At 48.8% G+C, this 15,871-nt stretch overlaps 1 protein-coding gene across 2 annotated transcripts in view; it reads left to right on the forward strand.

Annotated features, from left to right (window-relative positions):
- Positions 1-15,871, forward strand: part of nfatc3a (nuclear factor of activated T cells 3a) — a 30,988-nt gene that overhangs the window by 10,566 nt on the left and 4,551 nt on the right. For both annotated transcript variants that reach the window (XR_009931465.1, XM_062470743.1), the window contains exons 2-7: positions 169-368; positions 1,077-1,249; positions 1,348-1,488; positions 5,531-5,586; positions 5,745-5,871; positions 7,822-8,868. Coding sequence is in view for 1 of the 2 variants with exons in the window: in XM_062470743.1 (XP_062326727.1) it covers positions 169-368; positions 1,077-1,249; positions 1,348-1,488; positions 5,531-5,586; positions 5,745-5,871; positions 7,822-8,868 (1,744 nt within the window). In the remaining variant the exon portion in view is untranslated. The remainder of the gene's footprint in view (positions 1-168; positions 369-1,076; positions 1,250-1,347; positions 1,489-5,530; positions 5,587-5,744; positions 5,872-7,821; positions 8,869-15,871) is intronic.

The following is a 15,871-nucleotide window of genomic DNA, read 5'->3' on the forward strand; positions in this document are numbered from 1 at the left end:
CTGCCAGAACCTGCCGGCTGGCCCGGACCTGAGCTTCTAAACTCTTGAAGCCTGACATTTAGATTCCCTCCAAAAATGTTACAGTTGGAAATTCTGAAATGTTCCTCTATTTTTCTTTCCCTATCTCTCTCTCACTCTTTCTCTTTCTGTCTCTCTGTATTGTCTCAGCTGGTTGGCTACAGCGAGAAGCCTGTCAACCTGCAGATGTTCATCGGGACAGCGGACGACCGCTACCTAAGACCGCACGCCTTTTACCAGGTGCACCGGATCACAGGGAAAACAGTTGCCACCGCCAGCCAGGAAATCATCATCTCCAGCACAAAAGTTCTTGAAATTCCTCTCCTACCAGAAAACAATATGTTGGCCAGGTAGGTGTCACATCCACTCCAGACATAAATTACCCAGCTAGTGAGCGTACTGCCATGGAAGCCCCTCCAGAATAAAAATAACTAAATGTATTATACAGGGTCATAATGTCCTCCATTGGGGATTTTATTGATTTTTAATTCAAACCAACAGGAGACTAAGCTCAGCAGGAAAATGTGAGGATTTCCCACAGAGGAGAATACGTCCCATTTCCATATTTATGAGTCTGCTTCGCCTAAAGTTTTATTTCTCCGGTTTTATTTCATATGAATTCAAAGGGAAGGATTTTCTGGGACTTTTCACATTTACCACGACAATAAATCATATTTACAACATTCGTAATTTGCCACTGATATTTCTTCACAAGAGTCAAGTTACTTCGTAGGTCTGTTTTTACAACTGTCAGCCCTTTGCTAATTTCCCATTTCTCCAATGTTAGCCAGTGGAGTGTGGGGTGCCAGCATCTCCTAACTCTCCCTGCTCTATCTCTCTCTCTCTCTCTCTCTCTCTCTCTCTCTCTCTCTCTCTCTCTCTCTCTCTCTCTCTCTCTCTCTCTCTCTCTCTCTCTCTCTTTCTCTCTCTCTCTGTCTGTCTCTCTCTGTCTCTCTCTCTCTCTCTCTCTGTCTCTCTCTCTCTCTCTCTCTCTCTCTCTCTCTCTCTCTCTCTCTCTCTCTCTCTCTCTCTCTCTCTCTCTCTCTATGTTCTTGCAGTATTGACTGTGCTGGAATACTGAAGCTCCGGAACTCTGACATTGAGCTCCGCAAGGGAGAAACAGACATCGGGCGGAAGAACACTCGTGTTCGGGTGGTGTTCCGCGTGCACATCCCCCAGCCCAACGGGAAGGTGCTGTCTCTGCAGGCTTCCTCCGTCCCTGTCGAGTGCTGTGAGTTTTTGCATCCGGGCCTCACGCATACACACACATACACGCACGCACACTCACATTCTGACGAGACTGCATGCTGATCCACTCTGCCACCACAGCTCAGCGCTCAGCCCAGGAGCTTCCCCAGGTGGAGAAGTCCAACTTGACCAGCTGCCTTGTCAGTGGGGGAGAGGAGATGGTCATCACCGGCTCCAACTTCTTCCCAGAGTCAAAGGTCATCTTCCTGGAGAAAGGCCCCGGTAAGAGACATGCCTACACAGTACCTAACTCTGCTCAACTGTTTATGAGTCACAGTTCCGCTCAGAGGAATAGTGCAGAATAAGCTACTTGCCTCCAAAAATACATTAAACAGTGGGCACTAGGGCTAGCCTACTTATTGTTTTGCCACAGCATTAGTATTGTTGAGTGGAGAATAAAGAGTGGAATGACCTATTTGTGTGTGAAGCTGAATTATACCTTCAGTAGCTGAATCACTTCTGGCCTCACAGAGCCAAACACGTTTGGACACCTGATTTACTGGGGGTATAGTAGTGTGAGGCATGTAGAAGCACCTGGGACGAGGCTCCCCCGGCCACAAGTCTGCAGGCCTGGGGCCCTTTCCACGTGCCTACCCCACCTATTACCACAGTCCCACTCTGATTAACTGATAGAACATCCCTTTACTGACTCATGAGGAGAGTTGTGAAGTGTGGAACATTATTAGAATATGTGAACCTCCAGGAAACAATACGATACCGGTGGCCGTCAATTTAGATTTCTGTCAAGAAACAGACACACACACACACACAGAGACAATCACACACACATCCTTGCAGGGACAGATTTATGGTGAAGGGAAATGCGGTGTGTCAGGTGTGAAGAGAGATCACCCGCAAGGTAGACCGTAGGCTAGCATCTGGTGCTGTCTCCTCTGACGCTCAGGTCATCACACTCTCCTGCCCCCCCCAACCGCTTAGGACAAACTGCAGCTGCTCTTTCTCTGGTCGCTTCGCCCCGTAGCCTGGCTTGAAATGTACACATAGATGTAGACGTAGATATGACAGAGTGGTGGCGCAATGCACGCAATCATAAATACTTAGGTTAGACGATTACATGTTTCACATCGGGCTGCATCGCGGTCTATAATTTGGTGTCCTTTTGATAAACGTGGATCCATCTTTCTCTTCCTTCCTTCTCACTCTCTCGCTCTTTCGCTTTTCCGTCGCCAATAATGAAAACAAGTGGAGGCGAGTTCCAGGATGGAAACTCTGAATGGGTGGCACTTACTGAACCAGTCCCTGCCTGCCCGGGGAAACTGCAGGACGGGGGAGAAACTGAATCAAGTCAGCACAGGGAGGATATGCAGGGGTGTTGTTACTGTACCGTCTTGAGAAGGCATGCTCTGAGCGCTCGGATGAAGAAAGCATGGAAGGAAGAAAGGGAGGACTGGGAGGAATGTCTCTGAAGTCGTTTTGAGGTGCTTTTAGGCAAAGCGTGGAAGGAGAAGGTAGCGTTGCGGAGGCCTTTCCGTCGAGTCTTTTGTATCTTTTCAGGGGCAAATGGAAACCACAGCAGGGTTAACAAAGGGCTGGAGTTGGGCAAACCCGTGTCGAAGGGGAGGAGCATTGCATGGAGAGAGAGAGAGATAATAATGATTTGGTTCGTCCAAATGATCCTCTTCATCATCGCTAATCCATCTGCTCACGGCATAAACATGCTGGAGCAGAGAGAGCAGAACCATGGAAGAAAATAGGAAGAAAGGAGTTAATGACAGAGAGTTTTCCATCTTCTCTCCCAAACGGAGGACAACAGTTGAATCGCGTCATGCAGGAAACACAGACTTATTGTGGGTTGTCAATAGGCAAGGGTTTAGGGTGGGAGTGCAGAGAGTTTTGGGGGGCTTTGAGTTGATGAGCAAGAGGCCTGACAAGGATAACATCTCTGTGAAGAATAAATAATATGTGATCCCCTTGCCGACTTTAAATCCCCTATTCTAAACATGAAAGTTAATTAGATTGACAGCCTATACAAGCCTTGGTCTTGAGTCTCTCCAGGGTCCCTTTTGCAAGTAGTCAACAAACTACTCAGGGCCCTGGAGAACAGTTGGTCCAGGTGAGTCAGGCTGAGGTAAAGAGACTGTGTGCAGTCCCCAGTTCAGTATCCACTCCCTAGCTCAGAAAAGCAGGCCTTCTCACAGTTAAACACCACAACATCCATACTGGCTCCCATCCCTTCATGATACACTCGTTGTATTTACGTCTTCAGGTGAGAAAGGGAAACTCAGGGTGGCGAGGAAGGGATATTAAAGTAGCATTATTCTGAGAGGGGAAAATTAGTCGTCATCTCAGAAAGGAAACAGGTTCCTGACAAGAGTACTTTTAATAGAGTCTTGATGAGGGTGGAGGTTTACACAAGGTAAACACTGCCTGAATAAAGTAACATCTAATATTCCAATAATTATGTGTTTTTGCCTCTGAGACAAAACATCTAAAAGCTCAGTTATTACAACTCAACGGATTTTTCCTCTCTGTTTTTGTGGTTATTACAACACAATAGGTGTAGTATTATTTCAGTAAAAAAAAAATGGTCAGGCGGGGTGTGGGACAACATTCCTGTTTGAGCTTGTTTTCTGACTGCAGCGCATGTGGGGCCCTCTCGCTCCCACCTGTTTAATGTCAACATGAGCCGCAGAAATACATTGTGCTGAAGTCGGTCCGAGAGGCGCCCAAGGTCACTCACTGATTACTGAAAAGCTGCCTGGCTCTATGCGAGCGAGAACCTCACTGAGCACTTCAGAGGGAGCTAATCCACAACAGGATTACTGGTATATGGACTCCTGTTATAACACTAACCTTAAACCCAGTAACATCTTAAAGCCACATGAGGGTGAAAGCAGGCACAGTGACTAAATGGCGATCGTAAGGATGTGGGACTGCACGGTATAGATGTGGCAAGTCTTATCTGCGTGTGGAGCCTCGAGGGATCTCTGGGGCTGGAGCAGGTGTGGGCCGGCTGTGTGTGGAGATGGGGACAGCCCTCACGGCCCAGTGGAAAGGCAGCTCACACAGGTGCAGAGATGTAATCATGGTTATCACGTCACGTGAGCAGCAGACAAACACAGAGGCGTATTTACAAATGAAAGGGAGGCGGTTGCAGTTGTTGTGCCGTAGAACAAAAGGGGGATGATTGCACAAGGAGCTGCAGCGGCTGGATTACTGTATGATGGGACAGCAGTGGCGAGGATGGGGATTTCTGTCTCGGGGCCAGTGTTTCCCCAGAATGTTATTCTCCCGACTGCTTTCTGAAGGGCTGCCTTAAGATGTCTGGCCAGATAATTAGGTCTGTTGTAGGAGAACTGGAAAATTATGGGATGTTTCCTTGCCAGAAACCTGGCAGGCATTCTAAAATAAATAATAAAATAATTGTTATTCCACTCGTCTCCTCATAATTCTTACCAGGCAAGACAAACAGCAGGATATTTAGAGTTTAATTTCTATTTAATAGCTGTAAAAATATTCTCCCCAGGGTTGCTGGGCTCATAAAAATGACATCATAGGATGTCTCAGGTCCCCTCGGAACAAAAGGATATCCTATGCTTTCGGAAGCTTCTGTGGTTCCTGAGTCCTGTCCGTTTGAATCGAGCGCACACTCCAACATGATCATTAGATAAAATAGACCCCAGAGAAAACTACTCTAGATGAAGGAAATAGCTCAACAGAGTAGTAGACCAGACTGGAAGATGTGGCTGGATTATAAAATCATTGAACGTCCTCCTAATGACGTGTGGCTCATGTGGAGGTGTACATATTGAGCTCCACAATGTATTCTGTCCGGTTTTTCCCTTTCAGCTTCAGCTGCTCTGTGATCCATCAGTTTCATGGCCCAGAGAGAGGTCTGCATTTCCCACAGAGGAGAAGCCCCTGTCCCTTTATGCTTTTCTAAGAGACTTATTTAACATGTATAAGGAATTATTATTCTGTGTACTGCAGTTTATATCCCCCCAGATGGACGCTGATGCGAAGTCCAAAAGCTGACAATTCAATTTAGGGAGGAACTGATGAGCTCCTCGGTGTCACAGTCATCTGCTCGATCCATTTGTCTGTTTTTGCGGAGGAGGCCTGTCTCCAATAGAAGTCCTCATGGGCGCCTCGGTGCACTCATCATGCCAAAAGCAGACAAAGACCTTTTCTGGCTAGCCTGCATCCAAGCATAGATCCAATGATGTCCGCTTTGGTCTTTGGCTTCAGTGTATCGGTAAAGTGTGTTTTACTCATCTGACACGTCTCATCTCTGCTCTTCTAGATGGAAGACCACAGTGGGAAGTTGAGGCCAAGATCATTCGTGAAAAAAGTCAAGGAGTAAGTTTTTCTCTATATTTTTTTCTCTCTCCTCCTAGCAGTGCTGAAGGAATACTGTGGTGTGCTATACTATCTGCTGCATACACAGCCTGTATTGACGGTGTGTTCATACACGGCCTGTATTGACGGTGTGTTCAACCTGTCTGTGATTCTGCCAGTCCAGCATCGTGGTGGAGGTCCCACCCTACCACAGCAAGACGGTGACCTCGTCCGTGCAGGTGCAGTTCTACGTGTGCAACGGGAAGCGCAAGCGGAGCCAATCGCATCGCTTCACCTTTCTGTCAGGTGAACACCGTGCACGCAGAGCTTCAAGGCTTCATGTCCTGGCCTCTTTCCTATAGGACTACAAATCTACTACAATTTACCCAATCACAGAGCAGAAGTTTCCAGGAGCGCAGTGATAAAGGTCCATTTGTAAACTCTGGCTCTCTGACTTCTCCGCTCCCTTCCCAGGGTGGTTAGAGTGAGTGGAGACAGAGGCAGACGCAGAAAGCAGCGCACGCCATGCTGTCGTCTGATTGGCTATGCTAACCACGTTTTAGCTCTCCCCTTCCAGTTTGCATGGCTGTGGTTTAAAATGGGCACCTTGACGAACAGTTACACCCGCACCTGCCAGCTGTTCATGTTAAGCAACTGTAAACTTTGTAATCAAGCCCTTTTTCTGGCGTGGATTCATCTAAGTTTTCGGTATGCAAATGCACGCTGTCCAGGAAACTTTGACCGCATTCAGGCCAAGGATTGTGGTTTCCTTAAACAGTCTCTGTTCAGAACTAAATATTTTTGACATTTGGATCCCAAAGTTTCCCTAATGGTTTTTTATTACGCCTAGTTTCTTCCTCGTTATGTGATATTGTTATTGTTTTCACAAAGAGTCAAACCGAAAACAGCGTTGGCGGAATATAATGACACGTGAGCATTTTTGTCCCCGGTCTCCAGCCCTGAGATATACCGCATGAGTATGTATATAGGATGTGTGTGCACGCATGTTTCTGTGTAAATGTATGTATGTGGCCTCAGCCCCTCCACCCACCAGCCTTTCTCCGTTTGCAGCGCGCCCACTCATCAAGCACTTCCTGTTTTCCCCGCTCACAGACCAGGACAGCCAATCAGAGCGCTGCACAGGAAGCACACTGCTAGTGTAGCTAGGACGCTGACACTACTATTGTTACCACGGACACCGCATTCTTAATTGTGGCAAACAGCCAGGATGCCGATCAGTGTCTCCGCCCCCGCAACGTGGGATGTCGGGGCACCGCCTAATTCTGCTCCCTTTCTCAGAGGGGAAATGTGAGCTAAAGTAGTAGAGTGGATGTCTGGAGTCAGTTGGCTGAGCGGTTAGGGAATCGGGCTAGTAATCTGAAGGTTGCCAGTTTGATTCCCGGCTGTGCAAAATGACGTTGTGTCCTTGGGCAAGGCACTTCACCCTACTTGCCTCGGGGGAATGTCCCTGTACTTACTGTAAGTCGCTCTGGATAAGAGCGTCTGCTAAATGACTAAATGTAATGTAATGTCTCTGTTCAGTACGGATAGGTGTGAAGCTCTGGGGCATTAGCGCCAATGATACTTTGTAACATAAAAGACTATGGGGACAACTGACCAATGACGGGAAAATAAACCGTGTTTTTACCTCTTCGCTGAACTTTAAACAAAGAAGCGATGGGAGTTAGGCTCAGCGCTGCGGCGCTGGATACTGGTTTGTCTTGGTGGTTGTGAGTCGGGCTGGAGGGCTTTCTGCTTTTCCTCATACAGCCCTGCGTATGGTGGCACTGAAACAGCAACATATGCTCCCCTCGACTGAGCTGGCCCGATAAAAATAAAACCCTTGTCACAAGGCAGCAGATTGGGAAATAGGTTACCAGGCACCGTGTGGGTGGGAGCTGATATAAGGAATGCCCCGGTTTTATTACAAGGATATTTCGTTTACATTCCTTTTACCGACTCTGCTTTGAATACTTGAAATTAGACAATATCTTGACTTTGTAAATAGCAAGTCTTGGACTGATTATTGAACTGTTGTCAGATTGACATTAACAGGAAATTATTAGAATATTGTAATTTGTTCAGTCAGAATGTGGAAAACCTATTACTGATTACTATCTTGTTTCATGGAAATCAGTTGTTCATGTTGATCATTATGCACACATTCATTCACAATGACACATCTAAACGATTGTATGATAAAAAACGAATTAACCCCGCCCCTCTCTCTGTCTTCCTCTTTATTTCCCCCTCCAGTCCTGGTAAAGCAGGAGCTCAGAGAAGATATGGACGCCCCTGCTGTGCCCCCCATGTCCATGTCCATGCCCCATCCTGCCAGCCTTGTCCGCACCCAGCTGCCTTCCCCTGAGCAAGGACACCCGCCGGACAGCCTTCTGTCCAGCTCCCCTCGCGGCCTGGCCCCAGGCCCCGGCCCCAACCTGCTCCCCCTGCAGTCCTCTTGCCCCCCCATGGGCTCCCCATCCTTCCAGCACCTGCCCCACCTCCAGGGCCGCAGCCTCCACACGCCTCCAGACTGTCACATGACATTTCAACCCGGCTCCTCCGCCCCTCCCCCCAGACCCGCCTACCAGCCTATGCACAGCCACGTCCACGGGCACAACATGCCCTACAACGGTCAACCCAGTCTTCCCATGAACACCGGGGCCCCCCAGGGCTACGAGAGGATGCCTTTCCAACAGGACCCTCCCCCCCCTCACCCAATGGGGCTGAGTATGGTGTACCATCCCCCTCCCTCCTCCAACTCCCCCACCGCTCCCAGCCCAAACCCCAACAGCACACCAAGCCAGCCTCTGACCCACTCGTCCCCTCACCTGCACACACTGGGCTACCACTGCCCCAACCCGGCCCAGGTTCCCTCCCCCAGCCACCCCCTGGGACAGCCCTCCCCTCAGCTGCAGCGCGCCATGGGTTACCACCCCGTTGGGAAGAGGTCCGCCTCCTGCCCCACCCCATCCAGCGCCCCACCCAGAATGGTGCCCTCGCCCCACTCCGGCCCATCCTCCCCCCAGCTCCACCAGCTGCCCTACCAGTCACCCACCTCGCCCTCCCCCACGGGCAGCCCCCTGGGGCCGCTGCAGCGCTCGGGCCAGCCCTCCCCCCAGGCCAGCAGCCCGGTCATGACCAGCCTGTCTCCAGTAGGGCCCCTGGGGCACCCCCCCCTGGCCTCCCAGGGCCCCTTTCCTTCTCCGGAGGAGGAGGAGAACCTGAACATCAAGCAAGAGCCAGAAGAGAGGGAGCCCACGTTCCGCTCCATAGGGCTGCAGGACATCACTCTGGATGATGGTGAGACACCACCTCTGAGTCGCTCTGCGTCTCTGCTTGTCTGCTCTCCCCTCACTCTTTTTTTCCTGTGTTGGTTCTCTTGGAGGTAAATATAGAGCACCATATACCATTAATCTATATTTCTGGATAAAAGGTTGAAGGGAACACATGTGATACGGCCTGATGATAAGCTAATTTGAGGTAAACCTATACTCCACCATACTTGCTGTATTCCCCAGGGTAAAATGATCACTCATTAAAGTGATTGTATTTCAGCCACCATTTGAAGAGGCAGTTGTGTACACAGGGTTATACAGTGTATATCCATGCGGTCGTATTGAATATCATAGCACAATAGGCTAATGACTACCGCATTAGAGGCCTCATCACAAATAGCGTTATCTCCAGAGTTAGGAGATTAATTACACGTTGTCTTTGGCTCCTTAGGATGAAGGGAATATTACGTCAGCAGGGCCACTCCGAAAGCACTGTCATGTTTGGACCACAGAGACCACAGTTGTTAGCTGCAGTAATTGCAGTGTGTGCGCGGTGTGTGTGGTTGTGTGTGAGAGAGACAGAAGGAGAGAGAGTGTTTTCTCTGTTCACGTGAGTCTGTGTACAGACAAAGCCTTTGCCTTGCTAATTAGGAAGCCCGAGGTCTTGTTGACTAAAGCACTGTCACAAGCTGACCTAAGGAGGGTAGTCAAACACATCGGGGCTTTTCTAGACGAGAATCCCCCCTCAGCAAGTAGCACACCCCCAAAAAATCTCAATTCCTCATTTTCAGTCTAGTTTCTACTCTGCCATGCAAAGCCATTCCTACATTTGCAAAATCCAGGTCGCGTAATCAAATGAGCAGGCAAATGGCACTTGGTTAATGAACAGCCTGGAGTGGCTGCATCAGGAGGTGCAATATTGTGCTCCAGCAAGGGTCAGGCTAATTAACACAGCCCATTATCAATAAGCCATGTGTGAAAGGCCAACTGCCGGGGAGTACACAAGTGTAATGCAAATGCATACGCTCTCACGCACACAGTTATGCACACGCTATCAAAAATGTTTCTTTCTACTTTCTGTTTCAGTTATCGATCACGTATCCACTCACACATTTTCTCTAATCGTCCTCCCCCCTTTTTTTTCACACACATACACACTTGCATCCACACACACCCTTGCACACACACACACACTTTCAAAAGTTGCTCTCTCGCTGCCTCGGTCTCCCCCCGAGACGCAGCTCGAGAAAACGACGAGAAAAAGTGTTTGAGAAAGTTCTGACTGACACAGATCAGCTGGGATTAGGAGCTCCCCCAGAGCGAGGGTTATAAATAGCTTCCGTGTCTCTCTGGCTCTGTAGGCCATGTTATGAAGCATTTCAGAGTCCCCTAACAGAGTTTTATCGGGTCAGAGCGGCACCTTAAATAGACCAGACTACAGCTCAGCACACTTGTCTGGAAAGCTCATCTACATATCATCATTGTAGCCCTATTAATGATTCATGGACTGTATTCCCATCAGTGTGGATGTGCTGAGCCTACCTGGGTTAAAGAGTCTTAAGGGTCTGTCGTGAAAGGCGTCTTGGTTGAGCGCCATTCCTTAGCATGGTCGCCGTTCTGTCGTGTCACCCACAAAGACCCCTGTCGGCGTGAGCATATGCCACGTCACTGGGAGAAAGTGCTGCGACGAGGTAGCAGATGGCCTCGCTGACGTGGTCCCGGGACCACGCGGGAGGTGTGCACGCACGCTCGCTCACACGGGCCCGGGTGCGGGTGTAAGAGTGCACGTGCAGCCCAGGGAGGTTCACAGACTGACATATGGATCGACGAGTTTAGGATCCCATCCGACTGTATGGGGTCTTATCTAAGACTGTGCAGTAGATTGTAATTGGCTTTACCGTGCTGTACGCTACTTACGCTTTCCTTACCATGAAGGAATTAATGAAGTCTGGTCTATGGCATTGTGTGCTCACAGAGTCTAACCCTTGGTCCTGTAGGAGGAGCAGGGGCAGTAGCCTATTAATAGTGCAGTGTGGTACAGTAAAGTACAGCATGGTTAGGCCTGTTGCACTCCTCTCATCCCGTCCTCTCCACTCTCTTCTCCTCTCCTCCCCTGTCTTCTCTCTCCTCTCTCCTCTCCTCCCCTGTCCTCTCCTCCCTCTTCTCCTCTTTCCTCTCCTCCCCTCCCCTGTCCTCTCCTCACACTGCGGGCCTGTGAGAGCGAACACTCCTGTGAGGGTGATTAGGGCCGTCATGGCGACAGACTCTGCAGCACTCGTGGTGCCGACCCGTGTGTTTATCTAATTAATCAGCCCAACTCGCCCTGTGTTTGCAGCGTGGGCCCACGTCGCGGCCTGCGTCTTTTGTTTGCTCTCCTGCCTGGGCGCACAGCTGCCTCCTGGTGTGAGCACGGCATTGTGGGTTAATAATAGGCAGGGCCTGCTGCTCCCGAGAAGACACTGAACGCACACACACACACACACATATGTACCGGGGGAGGTATAAATATAAACATTCAAGTTCACCCAACATGCATTTATGCATACAAAATAGCCGACCTAAGTGCATCACCTCAAGTAAGTGATGGCACGGCACGTTGTAAATGACACACGCAGTTGTCACGGACATGTTTTCTCCCTCCGAGGCAGCGCTCTGTGCTCCCGTAACCCAGAGCATTGCCACATACCTTCCCACCGGCCCATCCTGTGCACCCAGACAAACACACAGCAGTCTAAATTTAAAACAAGGGTCTAATCTTGGGTCTGTAACTATGGCTCCCAAGAGAAGCACAGTTGTCAGTCGATGACTACAGAGTCACATCAGCCCCCCCTACTCTTCTGAAACCCTTTACTCTGCTTCAGTAACACAGGGGCATTTCATAATACAATAAACTAAATATAGCCTTACTAGACACTACACACTTTGAATGTACACTTAGATTGTGTTTGGTTGAGAGCTGGTCAGATGAGGACAAGCAAAGGGTCTCCCTAAGTCGCACGTTGACTGTCTTCAACCAGTGAACGTGAGAAAGTTCTCCTCTGTGTCTCGGTTCCACTGCGGCTAGTCCCGTGACAGGGGCGAGGGCCGGGACTGAGGCTAAGATTGCATACAGCCTGGAGTAGGAAATGAATAAAAACCCTCTCATTCATCTGAAGGAAAGTTCAAAGAAAAAAAAGAAACATTACAGCAGTAGGAAAACACAAGCCTCCACCAAATGTCGCTTGTTAAATACAATCACAAACATTCAGCCTGTCCCCCCTACTCCCCCCACCCCTCCCGAAAAACAAGGGGAAACAGGCTTTACGTCTGTCGTCTTTCCATACAATTAAGGACTTATGGAGAGTAATTCCGCGGCCTAGGCAGAGCCTGGCGCTCTGGCGTTGAGGTCGTGTGTTTCTGCAGCTTTTTCTTTCACGATGCTGGCCAGGCGGGAAAACCCAGCAATCTCGCCACGGTGATGAGGCCAACATGTTGATGAGGCCAACATGTTGATTCTCTTCTCAGGAAATGGAACAAGAACAATGTTTCATTCGTTTTATTTTTAAGGGAACACCCCTCCAAACGGTTTTGAATTGGAATCCGCTGTTTACACGCACGCTTTCGCCAACAGCTATGATGAAAGCCCCTGTGTTGTTGCACTGCTACTGGAGCTGTGCTCCACTGTCAGGGTGGATATCTGGTTTCCGATAGAGAGTGTTGCCACAGACCTGCTGGAAAAGGAACTGAACTTTACCACATGACACACAACCACCTTCATAACAAACTTGTGGAGGTTTGGTATGGAGTGACCTGGGTAACAGAGATGGCGTGTATGTCAGGCTTCCAGAGAGACACTGTGTCTTGTCCCGTTCACGTGGGCCACCTTGACATGCTACACACATCCATGTGAGTCATCCTAGCCCACTGTGCTCCCAGCAGCCTCCATGCTGGCCCGATGGGACCAGGCTCCCACTGGACCTCAGCGGACCACGGCCTCCGCTGACGTCACCTTTGAGAATCCCTCCGGAAAGCAACAGGGTTTGCTGTTGACTTGAAGTTGAGGCTGAGCTGCTGCACAGGGCTCCCAGACGTTGTAGTGAGGTTTAACCGACCCGTCTGGATGACCCTCCAGGCTCCTGGTGGCTTCCTCTCCCTAAGCCCGTTCTTGCGGTTGCCTCTCGGCTGCCTGTGAGCAGCCGTCCGTGGCCAGGATCAGAGGCCGGGGCTCTGTTGAGTCACTCACAGGCTCAACCAACGGAACCCTCCTGTGATTCACAGAGTGACTTAGTCAAAACGGAAAACGCAGGCTCTGTGTTAAAGAACGGTCTACTGTGTGTTCTCAGACGTGAAGAAGCCAGAAAAAGGTTGTCAGAGAGGTAAGAAATAGAACCTGAGGTGTTACCCCCCCCCCCCCCCCCCCCCCCCAAACAAGGCTGAACTTTCAGGCAGTTTCCACAAGCAACCCTTTGGATTGTGGATTCATCCCTTTGACTGAACGAGTGTCTTCCCCACTGGGCTGTTAGTGTCACGCATGTCGTTACACGGCCCAAGTGGAAACAAGTGTTCTGCTGACGTTCCCCCTTTCAGACAAATCAGAGTCTTGCCTGTCACTGTGCACAAGGGCTTTCCACTGTAGCATATTTTCTTCATTCGCCGAACAATTGCTTCAGTCTTTGTGTTATTTTCTTAAGCCGGGGCTACGCTCGAAGTACATTTTCTCTTACGTGCTCACTTCAGTGTCAGGGAATTGTATTTCATAACCTGTCAAGAAGGGTGATAATGAGGCATTTTCCATACTCACTGACAACCTGTTTGTCTCCCCAAAAATGAACATGTGCATGTTCCCCTTCTGTTTCATATTAGGAATAATTATCACGTCTCTTTTCAGACAGAGAGTTTAGACACGTAGACACAGAGATTCTTGTCGACTTTTAGATTCGATGATGTTATGCTGATCTGGAAATGACGAATGGGGGCCAGAATGGGCACTCCATTCAGATTTGGCTGGGGGCTGTTTTAACTGTGATTAATATGACTTCTCCCCTTTTAGACCCAGCTGTGACATGTCTTTAGACTCTGACTGATGTCCTCTTCCCGTCAGACAGGGGCGAGGGTGCTTGGCTCAGGAGGTCCAACTCCTGACCATAATCATCCTAGCTCACCTAGCTGGGAGGGAAGGCGTTAGCTCTTAAATACAGAGAGGCAGTTTGAATGTGATTAAGACCAAATCTCTAGACACAAATCACGCTGTCGTGAGTTATACCCCCCCCCCCCCCCCCCAAAAAAAAAAGAGAGAAGCACAGAGCCAAGGTAGAGAGACTACTAGGCCGACTGGTGGTGGTGCTGTGCGAAGACATTCATTCTGTTCAGGGTTCTACAGACGTTCACCTGTAGAGGATGTCCCTACTCGGGGGGGACTGGGACCCACCAATACGAAAGCACGCCCGGGGTGAATCACCGGGTTTCTGCTGTGGAGTCATGAGAAGATGACTCGATGTGAGATCTCGAAGAACAATAGTTGTAAGGCCAAGCACAGATCAAAGATAAGCTTTCCTGTTCTTCAGATGACTAAGACAAGTGTACGGTAAATCAATGTCTCAGGGTTTTAGAATGAGTTCAAAGATGACGCATTTCAATTGACTTTTGAATCTTGTCCGGCTCTCCTCTACCAAGGTACTGTGAATGGTTTTACTTGGTGGCGGGTGAATGCTTAGGGTTGCCTCAACAAGACACGCTAAAGCACAGGCTACACCATTCATGCTAATGTAGATGATCCTGACGGCCGGTTACCAAGGTTTCACTGGTACCTGTGACATCATGCACTGACCTCACTGCAGACCAATATCTTCTGGCCATGGGGTCATCTGCAGAGGAGTGGCATATGTAGGTGTATTTGTGCACACCCGTGCGTTGCCTGTGGATGCGTGAGCTGGCTTGTCGGAGAATCAATCGGAATTTCCGTATGCGATGAAGTCTGCTCTGTTTCAGATGGACCCGTCTAAATGTTCCTACTTAACAACATTGGTAGAAATATTTATTGCAATCTAAATGCACCGTTATAATTAGTTTTGACGAGCCAGTAATGAATAAATACACAAGCTCCCTCGTAAAAGGTTGTTATAAGTACCAGTAATTCATACAGCCTGGTGTGTGTGCGCCTGGTGTGTGTGCGCATGGTGTGTGTGTGTCTGTGTGCTGGCGCTCTAGCTGATGACAGAGGAAGAAGCGCCCACGCTAACAGGATGATGTGAGAAAGTGGCCAAGCACAAAGGCCTCTGTCACATAAGCAGCTCACGTAAACAAATACAACACCTTCCATTTCTGTCATGGAACAGATAACCCTCTCAGTTCATGAGAAACTCAGGCAAGTAGAATGAAACCAAATCTCCTGTCACCAAAAAAAGCCTTTGTTTAATTAATGAATTAATTGATCTTATATAGTGCTTTCTACTACTTAAAGTACTCAAAGGTCGCTTTACAGAGCTTAGAGCTTGTTTAGAAGCTATTCACATCTGGATCAGTAAGCATAAAGTGGGTAAGGCGTGGTAGAGTCGTAGATTTATGGTTGCATTAGGCATTAGTGATGCAGAACAATACGTGGTCATATAGTCACACATCTGAGGGAATTTCTTTATTTAAAAGCGTACAGGGCGAGGGGTTTTTAATTCTCTTGGGTACCCCCTTATTGGAACTGCAATCATAAATCAATCAACAGTATATTTGTAACAATAATTAGGCTAAAACAGAGACAATAACTTCCATGAAAGTCTTTTCCCTTCTAAAAAGTGTTTCCTCCTTTTTGTTTTATTTTATTCCAAATAATGTCTCGTAATTTACAAAGTGATGATGTTGTACTCATCATCACCAGTACAGTGAGTTTTAATCTACTTTCACAAACGGTTGATTGATGGGCTGAAGCCCTGCTCGTCCTGACCTGTCTGGGCCCTGGTTTAGGGAACGAGTGATTTCACAACAGGGTTGCACAACTGCATTGTAGGGAGAAAATAATTCCCCATAGCCATGTTGGTGTGTGCTGTTGCCATGTATGG

This window comes from Osmerus eperlanus, chromosome 10, assembly GCF_963692335.1.
Source record: "Osmerus eperlanus chromosome 10, fOsmEpe2.1, whole genome shotgun sequence".
In the NCBI taxonomy this organism is placed as follows: domain Eukaryota; kingdom Metazoa; phylum Chordata; class Actinopteri; order Osmeriformes; family Osmeridae; genus Osmerus; species Osmerus eperlanus.